At 40.0% G+C, this 22,336-nt stretch overlaps 2 protein-coding genes and 1 long non-coding RNA gene across 3 annotated transcripts; 2 read left to right on the top strand and 1 right to left on the bottom strand.

The window, feature by feature from the left end:
* The first annotated feature begins 236 nt into the window (after positions 1 to 236).
* Positions 237 to 9,209, top strand: LOC118562148 (G2/M phase-specific E3 ubiquitin-protein ligase-like). Its single transcript, XM_036134412.1, has 12 exons — positions 237 to 338; positions 576 to 631; positions 1,748 to 1,766; positions 2,450 to 2,495; positions 2,715 to 2,770; positions 3,630 to 3,689; positions 3,877 to 3,909; positions 4,094 to 4,404; positions 4,531 to 4,709; positions 5,235 to 5,407; positions 8,012 to 8,226; positions 8,937 to 9,209. The coding sequence occupies exons 1-12, from the start codon at positions 247 to 249 to the stop codon at positions 9,185 to 9,187; spliced, it is 1,491 nt and encodes a 496-aa protein (XP_035990305.1). The 5' UTR covers positions 237 to 246; the 3' UTR covers positions 9,188 to 9,209.
* A 1,036-nt stretch (positions 9,210 to 10,245) lies between these two features.
* Positions 10,246 to 10,482, bottom strand: LOC118562167. Its single transcript, XR_004930480.1, has 2 exons — positions 10,428 to 10,482; positions 10,246 to 10,332 (listed from the first exon to the last, which is right to left on the bottom strand). It is a non-coding gene; the product is annotated as an uncharacterized LOC118562167 (long non-coding RNA).
* Positions 10,483 to 15,115: 4,633 nt separating this feature from the next.
* reep5 (receptor accessory protein 5) lies at positions 15,116 to 22,135 on the top strand. The gene is made up of 5 exons (XM_012851741.2): positions 15,116 to 15,338; positions 15,596 to 15,689; positions 19,537 to 19,675; positions 19,769 to 19,937; positions 21,866 to 22,135. The coding sequence occupies exons 1-5, from the start codon at positions 15,221 to 15,223 to the stop codon at positions 21,913 to 21,915; spliced, it is 570 nt and encodes a 189-aa protein (XP_012707195.2). The 5' UTR covers positions 15,116 to 15,220; the 3' UTR covers positions 21,916 to 22,135.
* Positions 22,136 to 22,336: the final 201 nt, after the last annotated feature.

The raw sequence follows: 22,336 nt of genomic DNA, 5'->3' as shown, positions 1-22,336 counted from the left end.
AATAAATTAAGTATTCTCATCTCGACCTACAGGCTCAGATAAATTGGGCAGATGGCGTGATTTGGTTTAAATCCAAAAAACCTTTGTTGTGACCCTTGATTTTCTACAACAAACACCTTATAGATCATTATGCATCCTTTCATAGTGAACTCATTTTACAATTTCATAGCAGTAAAACAATCATCACGTTTTTTCCACCACATCTGTTACCATTACAAGGGCATAAAGAACAGTTTTGGAAAATATATGGTACTGCTTTTAAGTTCCTGTTCTAACATTGTTTTTGTCTCCGCAGCCCAAAAAATGATCAGGACATACCAACGGATGACTCACTCCAGGTTAGTTTACTGCCTTAACCAAAGAAAAAGTCACAGTTGACATTTAAAGGAAATAACATAATTGTTGTAAAGTCAAAGTAAAATAATGGTGTATATGACATTTTGTTGCAGTGATGTATTACTCTTTCACTTTTAAGCACTAATTTTTAGTAATTGTGTAACACCAAGACACAAGTTTAGTTAGAAAGTATTGGTATAAAAATTAAATGACTAAACATTTATTTCATATTTTCTCAGGCATCAAATACAGCAGAGGTGCATGTTAATGTTGGCTCAGGAGTACCAACTGAAGAGTAAGTACACGTTCTCAGTGATCCAGTAGTACACATTTGTAAAACCCCTTTCTTGTAGGGCTGACATCCTGCAGCTTTTATGTGTAAGCACTCTTAGCACACAGCCATTTCAAAACCCTTTATTTTATAAAGATAAAAAATTTAACTAATCTTGCAGGTTAAATGAATAATGCTGGTGAACCCGATATTTAGCCTGACAGCTCGTTACGCATTTTTAAAAAAGGTTTATTGTGAGGATGATTAGTGACAGCTGAGGCAGGCAAGCAGAACCAGACGTGACAGATGAGTTATGGCTGAACTCAGAGATGAGCAGGAACAGAAGATGCGAAAATGACAGACTAGAACAGGCGATGTGGACCGGGGAACACCAAAAACAAGCAAAGCAAGCAGCTGGAACGGGGAAACGATCAGAACTGCAGCATGCAGACACAGGCGACTTTTAACAGAAGAGCCCAGCTACCTGAGCACATAGCAGCTGTTAGAGGCAGGGCAAGTAACACTGGACGAGTTGAGATAACACGGGACCAGAAGAGAAGTGACATTCTGGCAATGATGAGTTGGCTGAAGCAGGTATATGTAAGCAGGTGAGCAGAGTTGACAGTCATTATTGGCAGCAAGTAGAGTTTATCTGACAGATGCCTGAAATGATTGGATAGTGGCTGGTAACTGAGAGGTGACAAGCTGATAAGAAAATAAAAAAATAAATCAGGACAGCAGGCTGATTTTTTTTTTTTTTTTTTAACAAAAGGCATTGTCAATACAGTAAAGTGATGCCATATTATAAATGTAATGAAAATCTAAAACTTTTTTTGTCAACTGATTTTGCAACCTATAAATCAGGAATTGAGGCCAGACAGTTTCTTCCCAGACAATACAAAATGTATAGAACACTGTAAAATATTTCAGAACACTGCCTTTTTGTACACCACAAAAGCTAAAAGTAGATAAATGTAAATTACTCTAACAAAACTCCTGTATGGTATTAAGTTAATCATGGTAACAGTAAAGTTGTACTTGGGTTATAAATGCAGCCCTATATTGATAGACATTCTCTAAACTGAAAGCATCAGTATGACATGCAAACCATCACATGTATATCGTGTTCTTCATTCTCAGTGTGTCTGGCTGTTGAAAGGTAAGATGCAAGAATTGTTTTGTATCCCTGTTTCCTGTTAATCCATCTAACATCAAAGAACGGCTAAGAATGTATTTATTTATATTTTACATGGTGGTGGGATGGTAGTGGTTGGAGCATTAACTTTGCATTATGAGAAGGACCCAAGAGCCTGGCTCAAACCCTGCAGACTGCCACTATGGGTCCCTGAGCAAGATCCTTAGTACTGAGAAGGTGCCCACTGCTCCATAAGGGATGCAGAGGGCAGGGATCAACTGCTGAGGTCAAATATCATTGGAAAGTACAATTGCAATAACAAAGTTCTTTCTGGCACCACCCAACAGCTGTATGTGTCCTTTCTCACAGTGTGCACGTGGGAATTTCATAGCAGTACAGTGGGCTTCTTTTTTAAATCACCTCTGTTACTATTCTAAATGTGCAATGCATTTGTGGTGGAAACAACTGTGGTGGGATAAGTTTGGTTGTGCTGGCATCAAACTAGTTTGTGTGAATGATATGAAAGTTTGTCATTTGTTCCTTTTTTGTTTTTGTGGGCTATTTTGAATTCCAGGATTACCATTACTTTTTGGTTTTATTTGATTAATACCTGGCTGGATTCACCATTTTATTTGTTATAAAGCTTTTAGTCACGATAAAGGTTTTTTGTGATGTCCTTTATTAACACCTTTTTGTTTTCTCTGCAGCGAAGATGATGACGATCTTGCTGTGGCAATTTATGAGTCAATCCAGGTTAGTACATATGCCCCAAACATGCCAGAAGTGACACTTTAAGGGAACCACAGAACACTGAATATGGTTTTGCAGTCTTGTTTATTAAAACGTGCATGCAACATTTCAAACAGTTGTTCCAGCTAATGTAACTGACAGTAGGGAGCACTAGACCTATGAATGAATGAATGAATTTCTTTTAGAGAAGAAAATGACAAAACTTTCTTTCAAAACATGTAGGCATCGCATACAGGTGAGGTGTCATGTGGTGGGGGATCAGAAGTCCAGAGTGAGGAGTAAGTACACATTTTTATGACTCCTGAAAATGTCTTTTGGATGCACCATGAATTTAATATCCCTTACCGCCACTACGGAGCCTTAAGGATCCTTTGCAGAACATGATGTAGAAGTGCAGCCCACCTCATGGAAATAATAAAAAATGTTAGTAGATAAGAGCACAGACTTTGTCGTTCATTTTTGGAAGACTGTAGGCCTGGATCTGACTCGCAAAATCCACATGTCTTTTTCTGACGTAATGAAGTCCGATTTGAAGGCTGCCCAATATCAGCGCAGTAGTCCGAAGTTCCTTTCCTTGTCACAGGGAACCCTAGGAAACGTCATTGCAGTGCTCCTAGGCAAAAGTAGGAGGGAGCATACAGGCTCCTTTTTATTCCTTCTTCCATACTGACTGCACTATTTGGACAGCCCTGATCGTGGAGACTGCTAATACACTTCCACTTTGGCTAAAGAGTGCTTGCTCTATAAGGGTATTTGGATTGAGCCCATGATTTAGACGCACGTTTCCGCCAGCACATGTTAATCAAATGATTGTAATACTTCCCCAGCAGTGCAGCTATAGTCTGTTCATCTACAATTTTATTAAGTGAGGTGTATGGAAGCAAGGAAACAACTAGAAGGATTGAAAACTACTTGTATTCCCTACTTGTGGCATGAGAATGTACAGTTTGTAAAAATGGTTGTCTAAGCCTTGACGTGCTTTCAGTCCCTTGATATTATTTAGTTCACTAACTATTGGGGTTGCTCATTGACTCTGTTTTTAACTCATTTGTTAATTTTCTTTGGTCACACTAATTCAGCTCACTCTTTTGTTTGTAGTGGAGATCTAATAAATTGCTATTGTTCTGTTTTCTGCAGCTTTGTCATATGGTCAAATTATGATGATTTGGAAAGAGAGGAGATGGCTCCAGTGACAGAGTAAGAGGAATAAATAAAGAATTGAAACGTGCTGTGGCTAATTTGATTTTCCTTAACAGTTGATAAGGTGACATTTGTTGTAAATCCATGTCCATACATGTCTTGGTGACTTTTTTTATGCTGCTGAAATATGATTAAATTAATGTGGTGTGTGTAATGACAACAGAAAAAAATTACTTTCTTCTAGAGTGGCAGTTCTGGTTACAGAAGAAGAACCAGAGTGAGTAAAGGTTGCTAATGGTCCTAATGAATTCTAGTAATAAATGGTAATCTCTCAAGTTCTGTTTGTCACCTAAATGACAACTCTTCCAGATTTTGCATATTATCTTTCAGATGATTTCTTTGCTAGTTTTTCTGTTTCTAATAGTCCTTTTATTTTATTTTTTCCCCCACCTATAATACAGACTTGATGTGACTGCAATTTTAAAAAACATGAGCTCCCAGCTAGTCCCAGGGCCTCCTCCACAATCCAACAGCATCATGGTCATGAGAGAGACCATCTTGGATAGTGCCTTCAGGGCGTTCCGGAGGCAAAGATTTTCACCCACACACCGCCTAGACGTCACATTTGTTGACTGTGATGGGACAGGGGAGGGGGCTGTTGATGATGGCGGGCCCTCCAGAGAGTTTCTACGTCTCTTGGTTGTCGCTATCAGGGATAGTAAATATTTCAGTGGGCCAGAAGACTCAAAAAATCTGTCCTTAGTGTCACAGGGTAAGCAATAACATGGTTATATGAACTGTATGGTGGACCCCGTTAAAGTTAATGACAGCAACCATCTGTTTAAAAAGCATAGATAACTTAAATGCTTCTTTTGTCATTGGGGTATTTTGTTTGCAGGAGTAGAAAATGGTGACTACACGCTGCTTGGCAAAATGGTCAGCGTGGCCCTTGTCCACGGAGGCATACGACCACGCTTCTTCTCAAGCCGCTTGTATACCGCACTAGGTTGTCGCCCAACACCCCCTGTCAACCTGGACGAGGTGGATGATTACGACTTGAAGGAGAAGCTGCAGAAGGTGAATATCATCTTTGTAAAATATATCAATCATATTATACTCAGTGTTTCCCGCAGGAATTTTCTTAGGCAAGGCGGTGAGTTGGGGGTGGGGTTAGGCAAGATGACAAGTTTTGCGCGGGGGGGGGGGGGACGACAAGCGAGGGGGAGGGCGTATCCATGTGTTTTTTCCCTGCCATTCACGATATGCACGTGCGAAAGCAGCAGCAGCAGCAACAACAAAAAACGTGTGTTAACGTCAAATAAACATTTTTTTTGGAATGTTGGCGAGGCGGTAGCGTGAACGCCAAGATAGCGCTGCGGGACACCCTGATACTATTGATAACAAGACGCTGGAACTTATTATAGTATTGAGGAGGGGTGAAAAAGGCTGCTAAAAGGCCTTGGTTCTTGCAGTCAAAACACAACTGTTTTACAGAAGTTTGTTTCTGAAGATGTCAAAAGCTGTTTTAAAAAAAAAGGTTTGTCAGGCCTAGAGCACTTTTCTGCAGGATCGATTTTAATTTGTTCTATCTTTGATACCTAGATCTTGGATGCAGAAACATTGGCAGAGACCCAGGATGAAGTCATGGAAGCCTCTGGGGCTTTGAGCATGCTTGGGTGCACATGCTTGATCCTGAACATGGACCAGAAAAGGGTCTTCATTGAGGACGTGGCAAGGGCCTATGTTGAGGGGCGAACCAAAGTTGCCAAGGAACAGTTAGTATAGTTTGGATATTTTTGTTTTTTATTTAATATTTATTTATTACAAATAACCATATTTATAGAAGCTTTTGTATTTGTTTACCACTTACTTGCACATTCTAACCAACATTTGTACTGTATTGATTTGATCTGCTGATATCTGAAAGTGAAGTAAATTGGAAGCTTGCCCCTATGTTGACAGGTATTAATTGTGGCAGTGTTGCTGTCCTTTAGCTGAACAGAACAGGCACCATGCCAAAGCAAACATACCTATACAGAGCTAGGTTATTGTTGAGCCTTAAAAAAACATTTCCTCCATTGGATGTTTTTAATTTAAAAATGATGACGAACCGCTTTCATGTCAAAATTAAATCAGATGTTTACTAAAAATAATGGTTAGATAACAAGATTTATCAGTATATCAAAGTGCATAAAGAATCACCTTCTTCAAGCAGGTATTTCGTAGATGCACCTTTGATTCTAATTGCGCACACTGACTTCTAGCGCTCATTAAAAAAATATATATATTTCTTTTTCAATTATGAATCGATCCTTACATTAATACCAAAAGATTGATTAATTCTAACCATGTGCGGTGGTGCCTGCTGGAAAAGAAATGGCTCAACTAGTTAAGCTGATTAAACGTTTTGACATCCTTTCCCCCGATTCGTCCCGCTGACAAAAAGTGTGGCCGTTATAGGAATTTGTCACAAGAAATGTAGACAACAGGTACGCTTGAATGTAAAGCTCAAAAGTCCTCGGCTAGTCAGTGTGGTTCAGTCTGCACACAGCATGGCCAAGTATGTGGGAGCTGTAGTATTGTATCAGTAAAGCACACACGACAGCCAACTTTAGCTTAACAACCATTGTTGAAGCCAATTTGTGCAAAAGTTAATATAAGAAAGGAAATGATGTGTCTATGCTGGGGGGGGGATTCACCGGAAAGGTAAATCGGTTTTGACCGCTTGGCGGGGGAAACGCTGTCAACCCACAGCTGTCCGTTTGTATCGTTTTTTGTTTTGTAAGCAAGCAAAGTTGGGAATAAATGGGCTTTTTTAACTGCAAGAACAGCATCTGGACATTTCCTATTTACCATCCCACCCCGCCCGGCAAATGCGCGTCAATCATAAGATTCCGGTTTAAAACACTCCAGTGGCTTTAAGCGTCTGCTTAGCCTCTACAACCATGTTACTTTATTAGCTCTCTTGCTCTGAGACATCAGCAGGAATAAAAAATTGCAGCAAGCTCCATCTAGTGGTCTGACGTTTGGATGCAATATGCGTCACAGGAGCCGTGTCACTCCAGTCCAGGAGGTGAATTTTTAATGTCATATTTTTAATAATGCATCAACTTAGGATCAAATTTTTTTATTTGCGGTTTAATAAAGTAACTTTGTACTGAATAGAAATTAGACCTGTATGTATTTGTGGTGTCCTTTTCTCTTTCTGGATCCGTTTGGCTTTTGTGCTGCACAGCATCTTTGTGAAAACAATCTTCACAACAATCAGGGATTGGGTTTGGTCCTTAAAGTCGTCTTTTACTTCTATTACTTTATTTATTTGCAGTTAAATGTTAATATGATAATAGTACATTCCATAAGTAGTCATAAAATTCAGTTAACGGCTAAAAAATATTTTATAGTTGGGGCTGCACAGTGGTGCAGTGGGTAGCACTGTTGCCATGCAGCCCGAAGGTTCTGGGTTCAAATTCAACCCTGGGTCTTTCTGCATGGAGTTTGCTGTTCTCCCTGTGCATGCGTGGGATCTCTCCAGGTACTCTGGCTTCCTCCCACAGTCCAAAAACATGACTGTTAGGTTAATTGACTTCTCTAAATTGTCCTTAGGTGTGAGTGTGTGCATGAATGGTTGTTTGTCTCTGTGTTGCTCTCCGACAGACTGGCAACCTGTTAAGGGTGTATCCCGCCTCTTGCCTAGTGAACGCCGGAGATAGGCACCAGCAACCCCCGCAACCCCATGAGGGTTGGAAAATGGATGGATAATTTTAGTTCAGATTGAATTGAAAATCTATTCTGAAATTTGGAATCAAATATGAAATTTGAATCGATAACCAGCCCCACTGAGTTCCAAAAAACACACAATGCTTTGGATGGATTTTTGCACATCTTTTATAAGCCCTACTTATTGTCATGATATCAGAACCATGCATGAACTAGTAAAAACTTTATAATTCATTCATAATTGTTATGAATTAGGAGCGAGCAAGAGACAAAACTGTGAGCCCAATTTGTTCAACTATATACATTTAATCCAGAATTGTTCATATTAAACATTTCAGGGTAAGATACTGCCTTGTAATCGAAACAAGTCAGTTGTGGCTCTTTTTTGTCCTTAATGCATGATAAACGCTGAATGATGTATGGTGTGTTTTATAGAGGAATTAATGACATATCTACAAACAATGTATTAGCTATCTATAAAGGGAGCCTTATTGTAAAGTGGTAACAATATTTGTTAGGAGTGTAGGGGCAAACCTAAAAATGCTTTTTTTAAATGTACAATAACATTATGTGCACTGTAGGTAATGTAGGACTGACCCCAGTCTAACATTTATCTGATTTAAGTTGATTTGTTTCTAAATAAAACTTGTGTCTCTGTACAGATTTATTGATGGATTGCAAACATTGGGAGTTGCCAACGCCATTGAGAACCACCATGAGGCAATAAAACCTATTTTTGTCGGAGGACTTAAAACGGTGAGCCTCCAGGACATGCAAAAGCTCTTCAGCGTGCAACTCTCTCTGCCAGGGAGTAACAAGAGGAGGTTGGAGAACCAGACGACCATCTTCTGGAATGATTGGCTGTTAGAGGTGGATGGTATGTCATAACTACTGTATGATGCATTCAAAGGACTTAAAGGAGCTATAAGTAACTTGCCGATTTTAAAATACGAACATTGCTGCTGTAAAACCCCAGAATTTTTACTTCAATGATATACAGTAAGTAAATGATGTCGTATTCTGTTCTATTTCTGGTCTGCTTCTCTTACTTGCTAACATGTTTGCATGCTGCTGCTCTTTTGCCAAAATAAAATTACAAAGGATGCACTCTGTTTTGGCAACTCTAATATGATTGGCTCTGGAACCAGTCAGTAAACACGGACTACACGCTAAACCAAAGTAGTTCCGTAACCTACCTCTAGATTTGTTTATTGGGAATGTTAGTTCCATCCTGGGTAACGAATGACAATGATTTAGGCTGATTTTTTACTTTAAGTATCTTACTTATAGCTCCTTTTAATTTTTGCACAGCACTGTCTTTGGGCCCTTGGCCATCAATCAGGTTGTGTTTTAGCAGTTTTGTTCTAACTACATTTTCACTCACTATTACTGCATTGTGTTGTTTGTAGTTTTAGTGCTGAATGAACAAAGATCTAATAATTGAACAAAGTTCTAATAGATTTGGTTCCATTGTATACACATTACAATACATTCAACACATAAAACTTTGCCCACCCCAGGAAACAAAGTCATTGGATTGTTAATTTTACAACTTTTATTTGTAGTTATCTCTCAAATGTCTTCCAGAGGGAACGAGGCCAGTGACCCTGGGGCAAATATTAACGTTTGCTTCAGGCATAGACAACATCCCACCGCTGGGCTTCAACACCTCTCCAACCATTGAGTTTTTGCACCATGAGGACGGGAACAACCGCATCTTCCCAGAGGCAAATACTTGTGGGGTGGTCCTGCGGCTGCCTATTCACCCTACCTATGCACTGTTTGTGCAGTATATGGAGTCTGGAATATTGCAGTCCCCTACATTTGGATTAATCTAATAAAAGTTGCCATTTATACAGTTGGGTTGTTTTCATTCATGTGTTCATTGATGTTGTTTGGATTCTTGTGTTCATTGATGTAGTTTGGTTGTTTGCATTCATGTGTTCATTGATGTAGTTTGGTTGTTTGGATTCTTGTGTTCATTGATGTAGTTTGGTTGTTTGCATTCATGTGTTCATTCATGTAGTTTGGTTGTTTTCATTTATGTGTTCATGTTTCTTTGAATTGTCAATTTCAAGTAAAACCATTGAAAAATTGTGAAAATTGTGTCTTTAAATATTAATTTTTCCATGAAAGTGATTGAAACGTTTTAGCAAAGAATGGTGGGTTCTAGGTATGGATTGTTGAAAATATTTTTGTTCTTTAGGGAAATATATGGATTTTAAAAGTAAATACAGGAAGCATGGTGGTGCTCATTGAAGGTCAGCTTTGCTGACTGAAAGCGTTTGTGTCAAAGACTCTTATTTTGAAATCTCCGTTGAACCGGAAAAAGTGTACGTAGTTTTATCATGACTGCACCGATCAGAAAGTGAAGAACCAAGGCGTTTGTCGGAGCTAATTGGGAACAATGAGGGAGTTATTACTGTTGTGACATTAAAGATTAAAAATTAAAGGTTGACGGCAGCAGGAAACCCACAGTGTAAAAGCAATGCATGACGACGTCAGGTGACAACACGGCCCGATAACGGGGAGAACGACAGGGAAGATGACAGGTTGCAACAGCAGAGGAGATGACGGGGAAAACGACAGCAAACCGAGATCACGTGATTACAGGTTCAACAACAAGGTCAAACAACATAAAGTGATTCCATAAGCAGGATACATATACACCTTACATAGACACATACATGGACACATGAACACGTCAGAAGACGCATAAACATAATTTATGCAGCTTCACATGAACACGTCAGAAGACGCATAAGCATAATTTATGCAGCTTCCATTACATAAGCAGGATACATATACACCTTACATAGACACATACATGGACACATGAACACGTCAGAAGACGCATAAACATAATTTATGCAGCTTCACATGAACACGTCAGAAGACGCATAAACATAATTTATGCAGCTTCCATTACATAAGCAGGATACATATACACCTTACATAGACACATACATGGACACATGAACACCTCAAAAGACGCATAAACATAATTTATGCAGCTTCCATTACATAAGCAGGATACATACACACCTTACATAGACACATACATGGACACATGAACACGTCAGAAGACGCATAAACATAATTTTGGCACTAATGGAACCCCATAAAAAAAAGGTCCTCTCTTTACATCAAAGTCCTCACTTTAGTAGTAAAATAAGAAAATAAAACTTTCTCGTTCAGCTGCAAGTACAAAAAGACACACACACACGTATGTATACATCAATAAGGTTATTTTTGGCTCCTATTTGTTCTCTTTGATTTTCTTTTTGTAGGGCTGTCAGGCCTGTTGAGAGAACAGGTCTGTTGAATTTGAACATGTCTGTTTTGAAACACATTAAAATGTTTTGCCATCCTACATACAGCAATAGCTTTTACTCAAAATATAGTATTTTTTCAATTTGTCGCACACATTTTCTCAACTTTACTACTGGAGTGGAAATGTGCGGAAGATATTTTGCATAATATTTTGAAGATATGCAAAACTAGCTGAGTCATGGCCTAAACTAACTCCTGCTTGGATGCAACAAAGGCCTCTGTGTTGTATTTTAGTGGCCATCACCTGTTGGCGCCATACTCAGTCTTATATACAAACAAACTGCTATTAAAGGGTATGGTCATTTGTGTCAAGAATTTTTGCTTTTGTTGTGAAAAGATCTGAGGTCCGTTCTTCGTATGTTGCTTAAAACATCCAAGATCAAATGACACATCCAAGATGATTTCATCCGGCTAATCATGATCCGGCTAACTGGGTTCTTCGAACACACCTGTTGTTTACGATTAGTATGACTGGATTGAGTTATCTGAGACAACTGCGCGTTCATGTGTTTGTTTAAAAGGGGAAATGTATCGATAGTAGAAACAATGATCAGCAGCGCTGCTATTGGCTGTTCAGCATGGCTAAAGAACGCCCACAGGTTTTCCCCCAAGCAGAACAAGAGCTTTAATGGAAGGTTATGCCGAATTTGAGTCATTAAGTAAAACACCTCAAAATCTGTTAAAGCCAGGAGAGAGGGCTGGCAAAAAGCAGCAGACAAATTAATGCATAAATACTGTCCATGTTTCTATCACTTTCTACAGTATGAATTTTATCATTTTATAAAATCTCATATTTACTTTGTTCTTTTATATCAGAGCCTCCACAGAACCCACTAGAACATGGGGACAAGTAAAAGTGAAATACAAGAATATTCTACAAAATGGTAGCCTTTAATTATTATACTTTATTTTAAAAATGCACTTGTTATGTCAAAATTTCAGTGTCATTCCTTAGACACGGGAAGTAAAGGACGCGTGCAAACTGGGAAATTTAACAAAAAAAAATCTTTATCCATAAAAAATTAAAATTTTCCTTTTCCAAGTCATCCACAGTTTACACAGTAAAACTGTATTGCTCCGTGTCTAGATAATCCATCCATAGTTTTTTCTAATACAATATACGGCTCGACAGGAAGCACGCCTTTCAAAGTAAACTAAACTTCACAATAAAATGGCCCGAACAAATCTTCTTACTGAATATGATAAAAATAAAAAGCAAACCATCATACAAATAACTTAAATATTTTAGATTTATGGCTCCAACATCACTTTTTTCTCTTTAAAAGCCACTGTTAAATGATGTGTTTGTCTGTTTATAACAGCCACCAAGAAAAATCTCTCTACAATTACACTGTCGCTCTGCGCTAAAGGATCCTGTCTATTGCGCAATACGCGATTAATTCGAAAAACTCTGCAAATTATTCTTGCACCTTCCGCAACAGGTTAATGTCGTAAAAATGGACATGGCTACGGCAGACTTCCCTTTCTCCTCCGCTTATACAGCCGTGATCTAATCTTGTTTACATGAAATAAGCCTACTCTGGAGCAGGCTTAAGCTGGCGCACATGTTGCTATGACAACAAGTGCAGGATGTCTTTCGAAGAACCAAACGATCCAAGATCATGCCAAATCGTCAACAATGAAATCCTGCTAACTGAGTTAGCGACGTACGAAGAACGGACCCCTGAACAGAGGCGCTGGAGGTTTGGATGGAGTAAACAACAGCAGTTCACAGCACCCCCTAGTGGTCACGTAAAGCTGTAAAAGACAGATGAAAAAGGAAGTGGAAATGTCACTTATTGGGTTTTTAATCAAAAGCATTCAACAGACAAACATTCATGCAAATTGCACAGTATTTTTACTTTACTCTATGAATCGACAGCTGCTTCTCTTCTCTTCTTTGCTTTTTAACTATTATCTATTGATAATTGCACACTGTGTCGCCATTTTGATAAATCGTTCTCCTCAGTTGTACAGCTTAACCTTACTCATTTCTGGAGTTCTTCTCAAGGAATGCTCATTCTTCATTTTTCCGTGGGTATTTTGGGTTTGTGTCTGTGTGTTATGTGTGCATTGAGAGCCAGTGCCTCACTGAAATTTCAATATGGCTACATAATAAGAATAAATATTCCTAAATAGTTCTGAAAACCTTCCACACTCATGTTCCCGGTACATACAATAGGGATCACCAGTATGAACTGCTGATAGAAGCAAAACCAGGCAGTTTGGAGGAGGATCTTCCTCACTTGGGTTTTTGTTTTCAGCTACTGGATTCCAGAGCTAAACATTACTTTACTGACTATTGATCTCATATTAATGCACTGCTGTGCTCACTGTGAAGGTATTTCAGACCACACTGCCTTTCACATCCCGCAAACTAATTCCACATTTTGTGAAATTACAGCCACAATCTTACCTGGACCGTATCAGGATTTTATGGGACTGGTCCACACAAAATGGTCCAAATTTGTAAAACAGAAGTACTTTTTTTTTACATTGCTCTCAACATTTCTTGCAAATATACAAAAAAAATTATTGAGGTTGGATTAAGGGTGTTTAGCATTAGATTTTATGTCTTGAGACAGATTTCTAATTAGATTCAGGTGTTGAATTTGACTAGGCCATTCTAACACATAAATATGCGTTTATCTAAATCATCTAAATCAAAATCAGCGCCTAGTTGTAAAATCACAACCTTTTTTGACAAGATGACACTTAATTGCTGCGTCTTAATAACACCCCCACTGCATGATGCCGACACCACCTTGCTTTACAATAGCGATGCTGCCGGCCTCCAGCCATGATACTGTTTTGGTTCAATCGGATCACAACATTATGTATCTCCAGGCCTGGCAATCTTTATGTTTCTTTGTTTTGTTTTCGTTTTGTTTTTTAGTAAAAAAATTAAGCAGGCCTCCTTGTCGATTTGGCTGCACCAGTTGCTAACAGCTCCACCAGTCAAAGCCCTGATTGGCTTTTTGGTGGACTGCTCGGAAAGATCGATCCATCCATCAGGGGTCAGCAACTTTTAAAACCCAAAGAGCTCCTTTTGCCCTCTGACCAGCTAAATAACACTCGTTTAGAGTGGCCGCGAATGACACAGCTTACGTGTGTTTGAAATAACATTGCGCAAGCAGAATACCCATCACTGATTCAGCAGGAAGGCCCTGTTTCATTGATCAATCAATCAACCAACCCCCAACCCCCCCTCGTCCCCATTATGGTCTGGGCAAAAGAGGATAAATGTTAATTAATGTCTGGTCCCAGGTTTTTGTCAGAAAAAGTCCCTGCGTCATTATGATTATTAAAGAAATATAGAGGTCACCGAATATGACAGCTGCTACCACATATTGCGTGACCGCCCTGTAATGTAATGTAAAAGAACAAATATTCTAACAAAACTGTTACTGGTGGCTTTTTACTGCGTAAATGAAATTAAACGTAATATTGAACCTGTGACGTAACAATTATTTTTATTAGTAGTTTAGGAGCCCAGGGAAGTTTTTGGCAAAAACCTGGCACCGGATATTTTTTCTTTTTTTTTCTTTATTAACATCATATACAACAAACATAGAGTCAGCATCATGTACACAAATCTGAAAAACCTGAAGAAGCCAAACCAAATTGCTTTCATACTTACAGAGAGGACGAAATAATAATAATAATAATAATAATAATAATAATAATAATAATAATAATAATAATAATAATAATAATAATAATAATAATTAGGGGTTTCCATTAGTTTCAAATTGTTTACCATATTATACAGTTCTGCATCTTCTTTTTTGTCCATGAATTTCAGAGATAAGAAGAGGTGGCAGAGTTCCTTGTGAAAAGTGGGGAAAGATGGTTTGACTTTAAGAAAACATTTGTGAATGAAAAACTTACCCATGATAATTATTACATTTAGTAATCTTTCAAATATCTTTTCTTTTCTCAGAGTTTCAAAAAACAATGTATTTTATAGAAAATTCAGTTAAGTTTGGAATTTTAGGGAAAAGCCAGTAGTGCACATCATCCCACAAAGCTTTGCAATACACACATATCATTAAAAAGATGTTCAGTTGACTCAATATCACCGTCACAAAATAAACAAGTGTTATCATCAATAGCAAATCGAAGTCTAAGGAATTCCTTTGAGGGGTAAACGCCTGAAACGATTTTAAAGTGGACTTCCTTGGGTTTTGGAGGAAGCACCGGATATTAATTGACGTACGTTCGCATTGCTGGCGTAACCTTTGGCGTAACCTCATCTGCTTTAGGTCGAGTCAAGCTATGAAAACGCAACAGCGCCTCGCAGAATAAACCACAGAGTCACAAAACACGGTGGTCAGAGAATATGGCCTCCAAGCGGCCGTGCTTTTATTTTGCAGGGCCAGACCGGAAGCAGGCGTGCGCCACGGCGCTTGATTAAGCGGCCTGTCCGGCCCCTCCCCATCGCTGCGGGTTGGGCTGTGTTGGGTTACAGGGGTGTGGCGCCACCATCAACGATCATTTCCTAATTCATCCCCATCGCTGAAGGAGGTAGCGCAGCCATGGCGCAGGGTCTCAAGGAGAGATTTGACAAGTTCCTTCACGAGAAGAACCTCATGACAGATGCTCTGGGCAAAGTCGAAGCCAGAACCGGAGTAAACAGGACGTACATCGCTGCCGGTGAGTGCTTCAGGGATGCTGGCAGGGGAACAAAAAAGACGGAAGCGGAACGTCATCGCAGATCCGGAGATATTCTTTTTTTTTTTTTTTTTTTTTTTAGCAACGATCTAGATGCAGATTCAGTGGTTTCTTTAGATAAACGCGGTGGTTAGACGAGGCTGCGGCGTTCATTTTGTGGAAGACATTGTTGCAAACATAAGGCAAGCATGGTGTGATGTCTCCTCTCCTTCTTTCCTTCCTTCCTTCCTCCCTTCCAGGAGTCATAGCTGTGATCGCAGTTTACCTCGTCATCGGTTACGGGGCCTCCCTGCTGTGTAACCTCATCGGCTTCCTTTACCCAGCCTACATATCGTAAGGGTTTGATTTTTCTAACTACTGTTCTGGCCAGCAGCCCCTCCCAGTATAAACACAAGCAACCCTAAATAAATACAGTCACTGCCATACGTCATCACACTATTTCTAGAGCCTTTCTCCAGCCCTGGCTCCACTCTGAGCAGCCTCGCTTTAAGACCACACCAACATAATGTTGGAATCTGTTCATACATATGTTTTTTTTTTACTGCTATAGACATTATTTATTTATTTTTCAAACATTTAACCTGAGTACAGTATCATTAATAATGCTCACACAAAATAGCAATAAAAATGATTGTAGCCTGTAATATACATTACATTGCCAAAGGTATTCGCTTACGCATCCAAATAATCAAGTCTAGGTGTTCCAGTCATTTTAAAGGCCACAGGCGTTTAAAAAAAAATCAAGCCCCCAGGCACGCAAGCTGGTTCTACGACCGTTTCTGGAAGAACGGGTCCCTCTTAGGAGCTCCATGGACTCCAGCGTGGTTGTCTGGAAGGATGCTACCTACCTGTACAACAAGTGAAACTTCCTCACTTACTCCACAGTCAACTGTCAGCGCTTTTCTAACAAAATGAAAGCGATCGTTAACGACAGCCGCGAAGCGCTCGGCCATGATGGCGTTGACTTCAACGCGGTAGACAGTGTTGTAGTCAAGTCACTATGCCTCGAGTCCAAGTCCAGGTTCGAGTCTCCAGTGTTCAAGTCCAAGTCATTAAAAAAAATCCGAGTCAAGTCCTTATTGATCAAGTCGAGTCCAAGCTCTGCACTAAAGTAAGCATAGCCTACATGTTTTTAAACTAAAAAAAAAATCCACACTCCACCACATTGGACTAATAATTTAGATATTAAAATCATACACCAAATAATATTCTAATGACATATTAAAGTTATAGCCTAATGATAAAAAAAAGTTTAGTCTTTTTCTCAATTTCCGAGTCAGAATGATCTGAATGTAGGAGTCCGAGTCCAAGTTCGAGTCATCAGTGCTCAAGTCCAAGTCAAGTCACGAGTCTCTAAATTTAGCTAATGACTCGGACTCGAGTTCGAGTCTCAGACTCGAGTACTACAACACTGGCAGTAGAACGCCTTTGGGATGAATTAGAGTGGAAACTAGGAGCCAGGCCTTTCTCGTCTGACCTCACGATTGAGCTTCTGGGAAAATGGTGATTTAAAAAATTCCCAAAAACACTCCAGAACCTTGTGGGCACCGCCTTCCCAGAAGAGTGAAAGCTGTTCTAGCTGCTAAGGGTGGATCAACCAATTGAACCCAATGGAATAAGAACAGGGTTTCCTTAAGTTCGTATGCGAGTCACGGTAGGTGAGCGAACACCTCTGGCAATCTAGTGTATTGTATTTATTAATGTACAAAAACATGCACTTTAGGGCTATATATTAATGTTTGCCTTGCTCAGAAGGAAGCAAGACGTAGAGACTGATGTTTGCATGGGTGTAGCTGTCTAACATTAACCGACTAGAATGACCTTCCCAAAGCCTCGACCTCGACCCAGTTGGAAAATGATGGACTCTTAATGTTGGGGGTATTTGTATATTTTAGCCTGTTTGGTATAATTAAGACACCTTATGCATGAGAGAAACCCCATACTAAAATTAAAGGTGCTCCCAGATTTTGTTCTTTAATTCCTTCACTGCAAAAACGGATCTAAAAATAAGTGAAATGTTCTTAAAGTTAGTGTTTTAATCCTTGATTTGAGCAGGTAAATAAGATTATCTGCCAACGGAATGAGTATTTTGAGCCCTAAAATAAGATAATTAGACATCCTGCACCTAAAATAAGATGATGGAGATGAATTGTTCCTATTTAAAGTGCAAACATCTTATTCCATTGGCGAATCATCTTATTTACCTGCTTAAATCAAGGACAAATACACTCATTTTAAAGAATATTTTACCTATTTCTAGTTCCGTTTTTTGCAGTGTTCAGTTTTTTTTGTATAATCGCTCTGAGTAACCAAAGAGAATTTGCAACAAATATAATGACGCTCAAGCTCCTGATGAATGGTTATAAACTTCCTCTCTAATCAAAGCAGAGCCTGTAATGTGACGTGGATCAGGGAAAACCCTCCTGGAATGTATTAAAAACGATTGCCTAGTATCGATTTGTTGATCCGCGCCTTGTTTTCAGGGATCTTTGCCTAAAACGTCATGTGAGGTGTGGACCTGCAGTTACTTGCTGCTGACGCGTCCAGATTGAGCTTCATCAAACGATGTTTAATCACTGCACCGGCCCTACCAGTCGTACAGGTTCCACGCTCCACGGCAAACAGAAATGCTTTCCGTTATGCAAACGGCAGCACGTTTGTTGGCTCCTTTCGTGCGCTGCAGTGCCTCGAAGTTCGTGGTTGTAAAGAGATGTGTGAAAAGGCATTATCCTTATTATGTTTTTTTTTTTTTTAATAGCAATTACTCTGGCGCTTGACAGCTCTTATGCATTTCTTGTAACTGATGCTAAACATGCAAAAACATGATGCTCATGGGTAAAAAAAACAAAAAAAAAACACACTTGGGGACGGTAGAGTATTACTCTTTGACCTGAAGAATACGGATGTAATGGTTTGGCCGCGAATATCCCTGCGGTGCATGGCAACAAATGGAAACGCGTAGCGATGAGCCGTTAACCAGGCCGCCCTACTTGGCGAATAAAACCGAACTTTTAGAATGCGGCTCATGCAAAAACAGGAACTGGAATAGCGTGTTATTCAACGTGAGGGTAATGAATCGTCTGCGTGTAAACATTCTGAAATATGACTTTATCAGCTAGTAGACTAAAGGCCCTTTCAAGCTCCAAGTTCTGCATTAACCATGCGATCATGGAGCATGCTCTGTTATCTAAACGGAGCACGCTGTTTAGATAACGCTAGGGCGCAGCTCCGTCAAATTGGCTGGAAAAAAATGTAGATAGTAAAAAAAAATTACAAAATAGAGTAATTTTCACATCTGTTTTTTTTTTATTTAAATTCCTGTTCTATGTTGGGTTTATTTGGGGTTATTTTTTTTGTCCAACCATAAATGTCATTGGCGAGGAACACTGGACAGATGAGCGTGTATGCATCTTCTTATACTGTTGGCCTTCACGCAACTTCACGTCGGTCTCTCATTGGTCGATCAGATTCTCCTCGGGGTGCGGCTCCCTGCGTCCGAGGCCAATCAGTGCTTTTTGTGTCGGTCCTCATCCAATCTGATTAAACCGTGACGCGTGATAACGAAATCCAACACCCTCGACAGCTTAGATGTGCGGGCGCACGACTGTCCCCCCCAACACCTGCAGATGCAACAATAGGACAGTAGAGAATGATGCAGGGAAATTCTGTAATCATTTACAAAATAATGATTCATGAAACTTTCACTGGAGGGGGGAAAAAATAATGCATAAAGGAATTGAAAACCCAGACTCTGACCTGTAGACATCATTATCATCATCATCGTTAATTCATAAATCGCTTTAAAAACCGTTATGCTGTACAGGTAGGCCGACATAAGAAGTAAAAGGGAAAAGAAAACCTAATATAGAGATTAGTTCATAAAGATTCCGACTTTGTGGCGACCTCCAGAGTTGGATCAGGGGTGTAACATTGGTTTGGTCAAATCCCACCCCTCCCCATCCATGTCTGGAGCTTTCAGTTGATTAGGACGTGCAAAAGAACACACATAGATCATGGAACAAAAAAAAAAAAAACAACCTGAAAGGGGCTTAACAGGGTAAACAGATCAATTAAATTTGATGCAAATCTGTTTATTGATGTAAAATACAAGAATAAAAAAAAGCAGACTAAAACTGAATTTGGCTGAGAGAACATTTTCACGTCTCGTGTCTCCCGGCAGGATTAAGGCGATTGAAAGTGCGACCAAAGACGACGATACAAAGTGGCTGACCTACTGGGTGGTGTACGGACTCTTCAGTGTGGCGGAGTTCTTTGCCGACATCTTCCTCTCCTGGTTCCCTTTCTACTATATCGGAAAGGTAATCCTGTGCCTCCCGTTCGTTTGTTCCGTTGCTCTCCATCGAGGCATCCCGTCTACTGGCTGACTGGAGCATCTCTTTCTTCATTCCCAGTGTGCCTTCCTGGTGTGGTGCATGGCTCCTACCCCCTCTAATGGCTCCATCCTGATCTACCAACGCATCATTCGGCCGCTCTTCCTCAAGCACGAGGTCAAGATCGACGACGCGGTGAAAAACATTAAGGACAGGGCGTCAGAGGCAGCCGACAAATTCAAAGATGAGGGTACGTATAGAAAATGACTGCTGAAAACTTTTCTACTCCTTCCTTTCTTCTCACTGTTCCTCTTGGTCAGGAGGCATGTTTTTGGCATTGTCATATTTTCTAAATTACACTGTGAAGACCCCCCTTCGTTTTGTAAGATGTTGCGACAGTGCCTTGCATACATTCACACTTCAACATCCTGCCCCATTTTCAAATTGTCCCAGAGATTCTGATCTGGATGTACAGGTGGACTTTGACTGGACCGTTCAAACCCACAGATAAACATTGACGTAAACCATTCCATTGTAGCTCTGGCTGTATGTCGGGGGTTGTTTAAGGTGAACCCCCTGCCCCAGTCTCAAAACGTTTGAGGCGTCTACCTGGCTGTCCTCTGGGTAGGTCCTGTATTGAGCTCCATGCAGCTCCACATCAACTCTGACCAGCTTCCTTATGCTTTATTTAAAACAAAAAAACAACATCCCCGCAGCACGCTACTGCTACCACAATGTTTCACAGTGGCCATGATGTGTTGATTTTCTGCCACACAGCATTTGCAAGTCAGCAAAAGGTTCCGTTTTCCTCTCATCTGACAAAGTCACCTTCTACACGTTTGCCCTGTCTGCTGCACGGTTTCCTCTAAGCACTAGCTTCTTATTGGCACTCTTTCATTAAGGCCAAGTGTGTGGAGGGCATGCTTGTCAACAAATTGTCCCACCTGAGCAGTGGATTTCTGCAGCTCCCCCAGAATCACCTCCTCCCGGGTCTCAGCCTGTTCATTTGGGTGGGCGTCCATGTCTTGGTAGATCAGCAGGCGGTCCGCCCTCTCTCCGTGTCCAGATGATGGAGTGAACAGAGCTCTGGGAGATGTTCGAAGCTTAGGAGATCGTTGTAGAACCTGAGCCTGCATTAAACTGAACCAGAACATCCTCCCTCACCTGTCTGCTGGGTTCCTTGGCCTCCATGATGCTCAGCTTTGTTCTCTGAGGCCTTCTCAGAACAGCTGGACGTACACTGAGGTCAGACTACACGTTGAAGCTTCTAGTTAATAATTAGGCTTCTTCTGAAGGCAACTGGTTGCGTTAGGTTTTCTTTACGGGGATCAGAAGAAAGGGAGTTGGCTAGATGCAAATGAGACTTTTCATGAGTATTTGTAAAACAAAATTGACAATCATCATTTTCATAACACGCATAACATCTCCACACCATCTCTGTTTTTGTTGTGGGGTGATTTGCAAACTTCACACCAAAACTTGTTTATCTCTCGCACACAGAACCCATTTCCTTCCTGAACGGTACGATCAGAGCCGGCTTGGTGAACTAAGCTGCTGCTCAGGGCCCCCAAACGCTCAGGGGCCTCCCATAAAAGGCCTCCCTAACACTGACCATATATCCACATTTTTTATATTTATTGACAACGAGAGTACTAATACATTTGATTTTGATTTGAGGGTTTGGGCTTCTATGAATCAAAAGATTGTTTAAACTTTCAAATTGGCACGTTCACTCTGGAAAAGTACAAACAATGAATCAAATGATTTATTTTGAGTGAAAAGCAAAGGTTCTCTGTCTTTAAGCAGCATGTATAACTCTCTGGCTTGTATAAAATAGGTTTTCTGAACAAGACGCCACATTTAGGGCTGGTTTTCAGCCAATGATCAGGTCACACAGCAGCTGTTCCCTAGGATCCCTATTTTTTCCCCTTTTTGGAAAAAAAAAAAAAAATCCTGTAATTGTTGTTTCAGTCAGGAATTACTGGTTTGGACTTTGGGGGATAAGGAATAAGCAGACAGTGTAAACTGTAAATCTGTAAATCTGGATTCCAGATATCTAAAATGGAGCTGAGTGAAGTTGTTGCTCAATATTTGTTTTGAGTTGGAAATCCTTACCAACAGACTCCACTGATAAGAACTGCAGGGTTTTAAATATTATCCTTTGTGATTTCTCCACAGCTAAGAAAGCAACAGCAAATCTGATGTTCGAGGAGAAGAAAAGCTCCTAAGAGTGATGCCTTCCGTCGCACGCCGTCTGCTCTGGACCGCACCGTGATGCAGAAACAAAACGGGCTTTGAGTGTTGTTTTTAGGCCGTCCCAACTAGACTGTTAGCTTGAGTGTCATGCTGGATGTGTTTCATTTAATCATGTCTCCTGCATCATCCGTTTGCCTGTATGATGTTCTCATTAGTGTATGCTTCATGAACCAAATAAAACGGATAAATGGATTTTGTTTTCGCATTTCTCTAATGTGGCTAATTTAAAATTAAGTAGTGATGGGCAAATGAACAATAAATATTTGTAGACATCATACAAAAGGCTAAACATGCATGCTTTGAGCTTATACCAATACATTAAAAGTTGTGATAGACTTTTTTTTACCTATATATTTCTGAATTATTATTATTATTATTATTACTAGTGCCGTA

Source organism: Fundulus heteroclitus, unplaced genomic scaffold (genome assembly GCF_011125445.2).
Source record: "Fundulus heteroclitus isolate FHET01 unplaced genomic scaffold, MU-UCD_Fhet_4.1 scaffold_81, whole genome shotgun sequence".
Taxonomy (NCBI): Eukaryota; Metazoa; Chordata; class Actinopteri; order Cyprinodontiformes; family Fundulidae; genus Fundulus; species Fundulus heteroclitus.
This window is presented reverse-complemented; position numbering and strand designations above follow the sequence as displayed.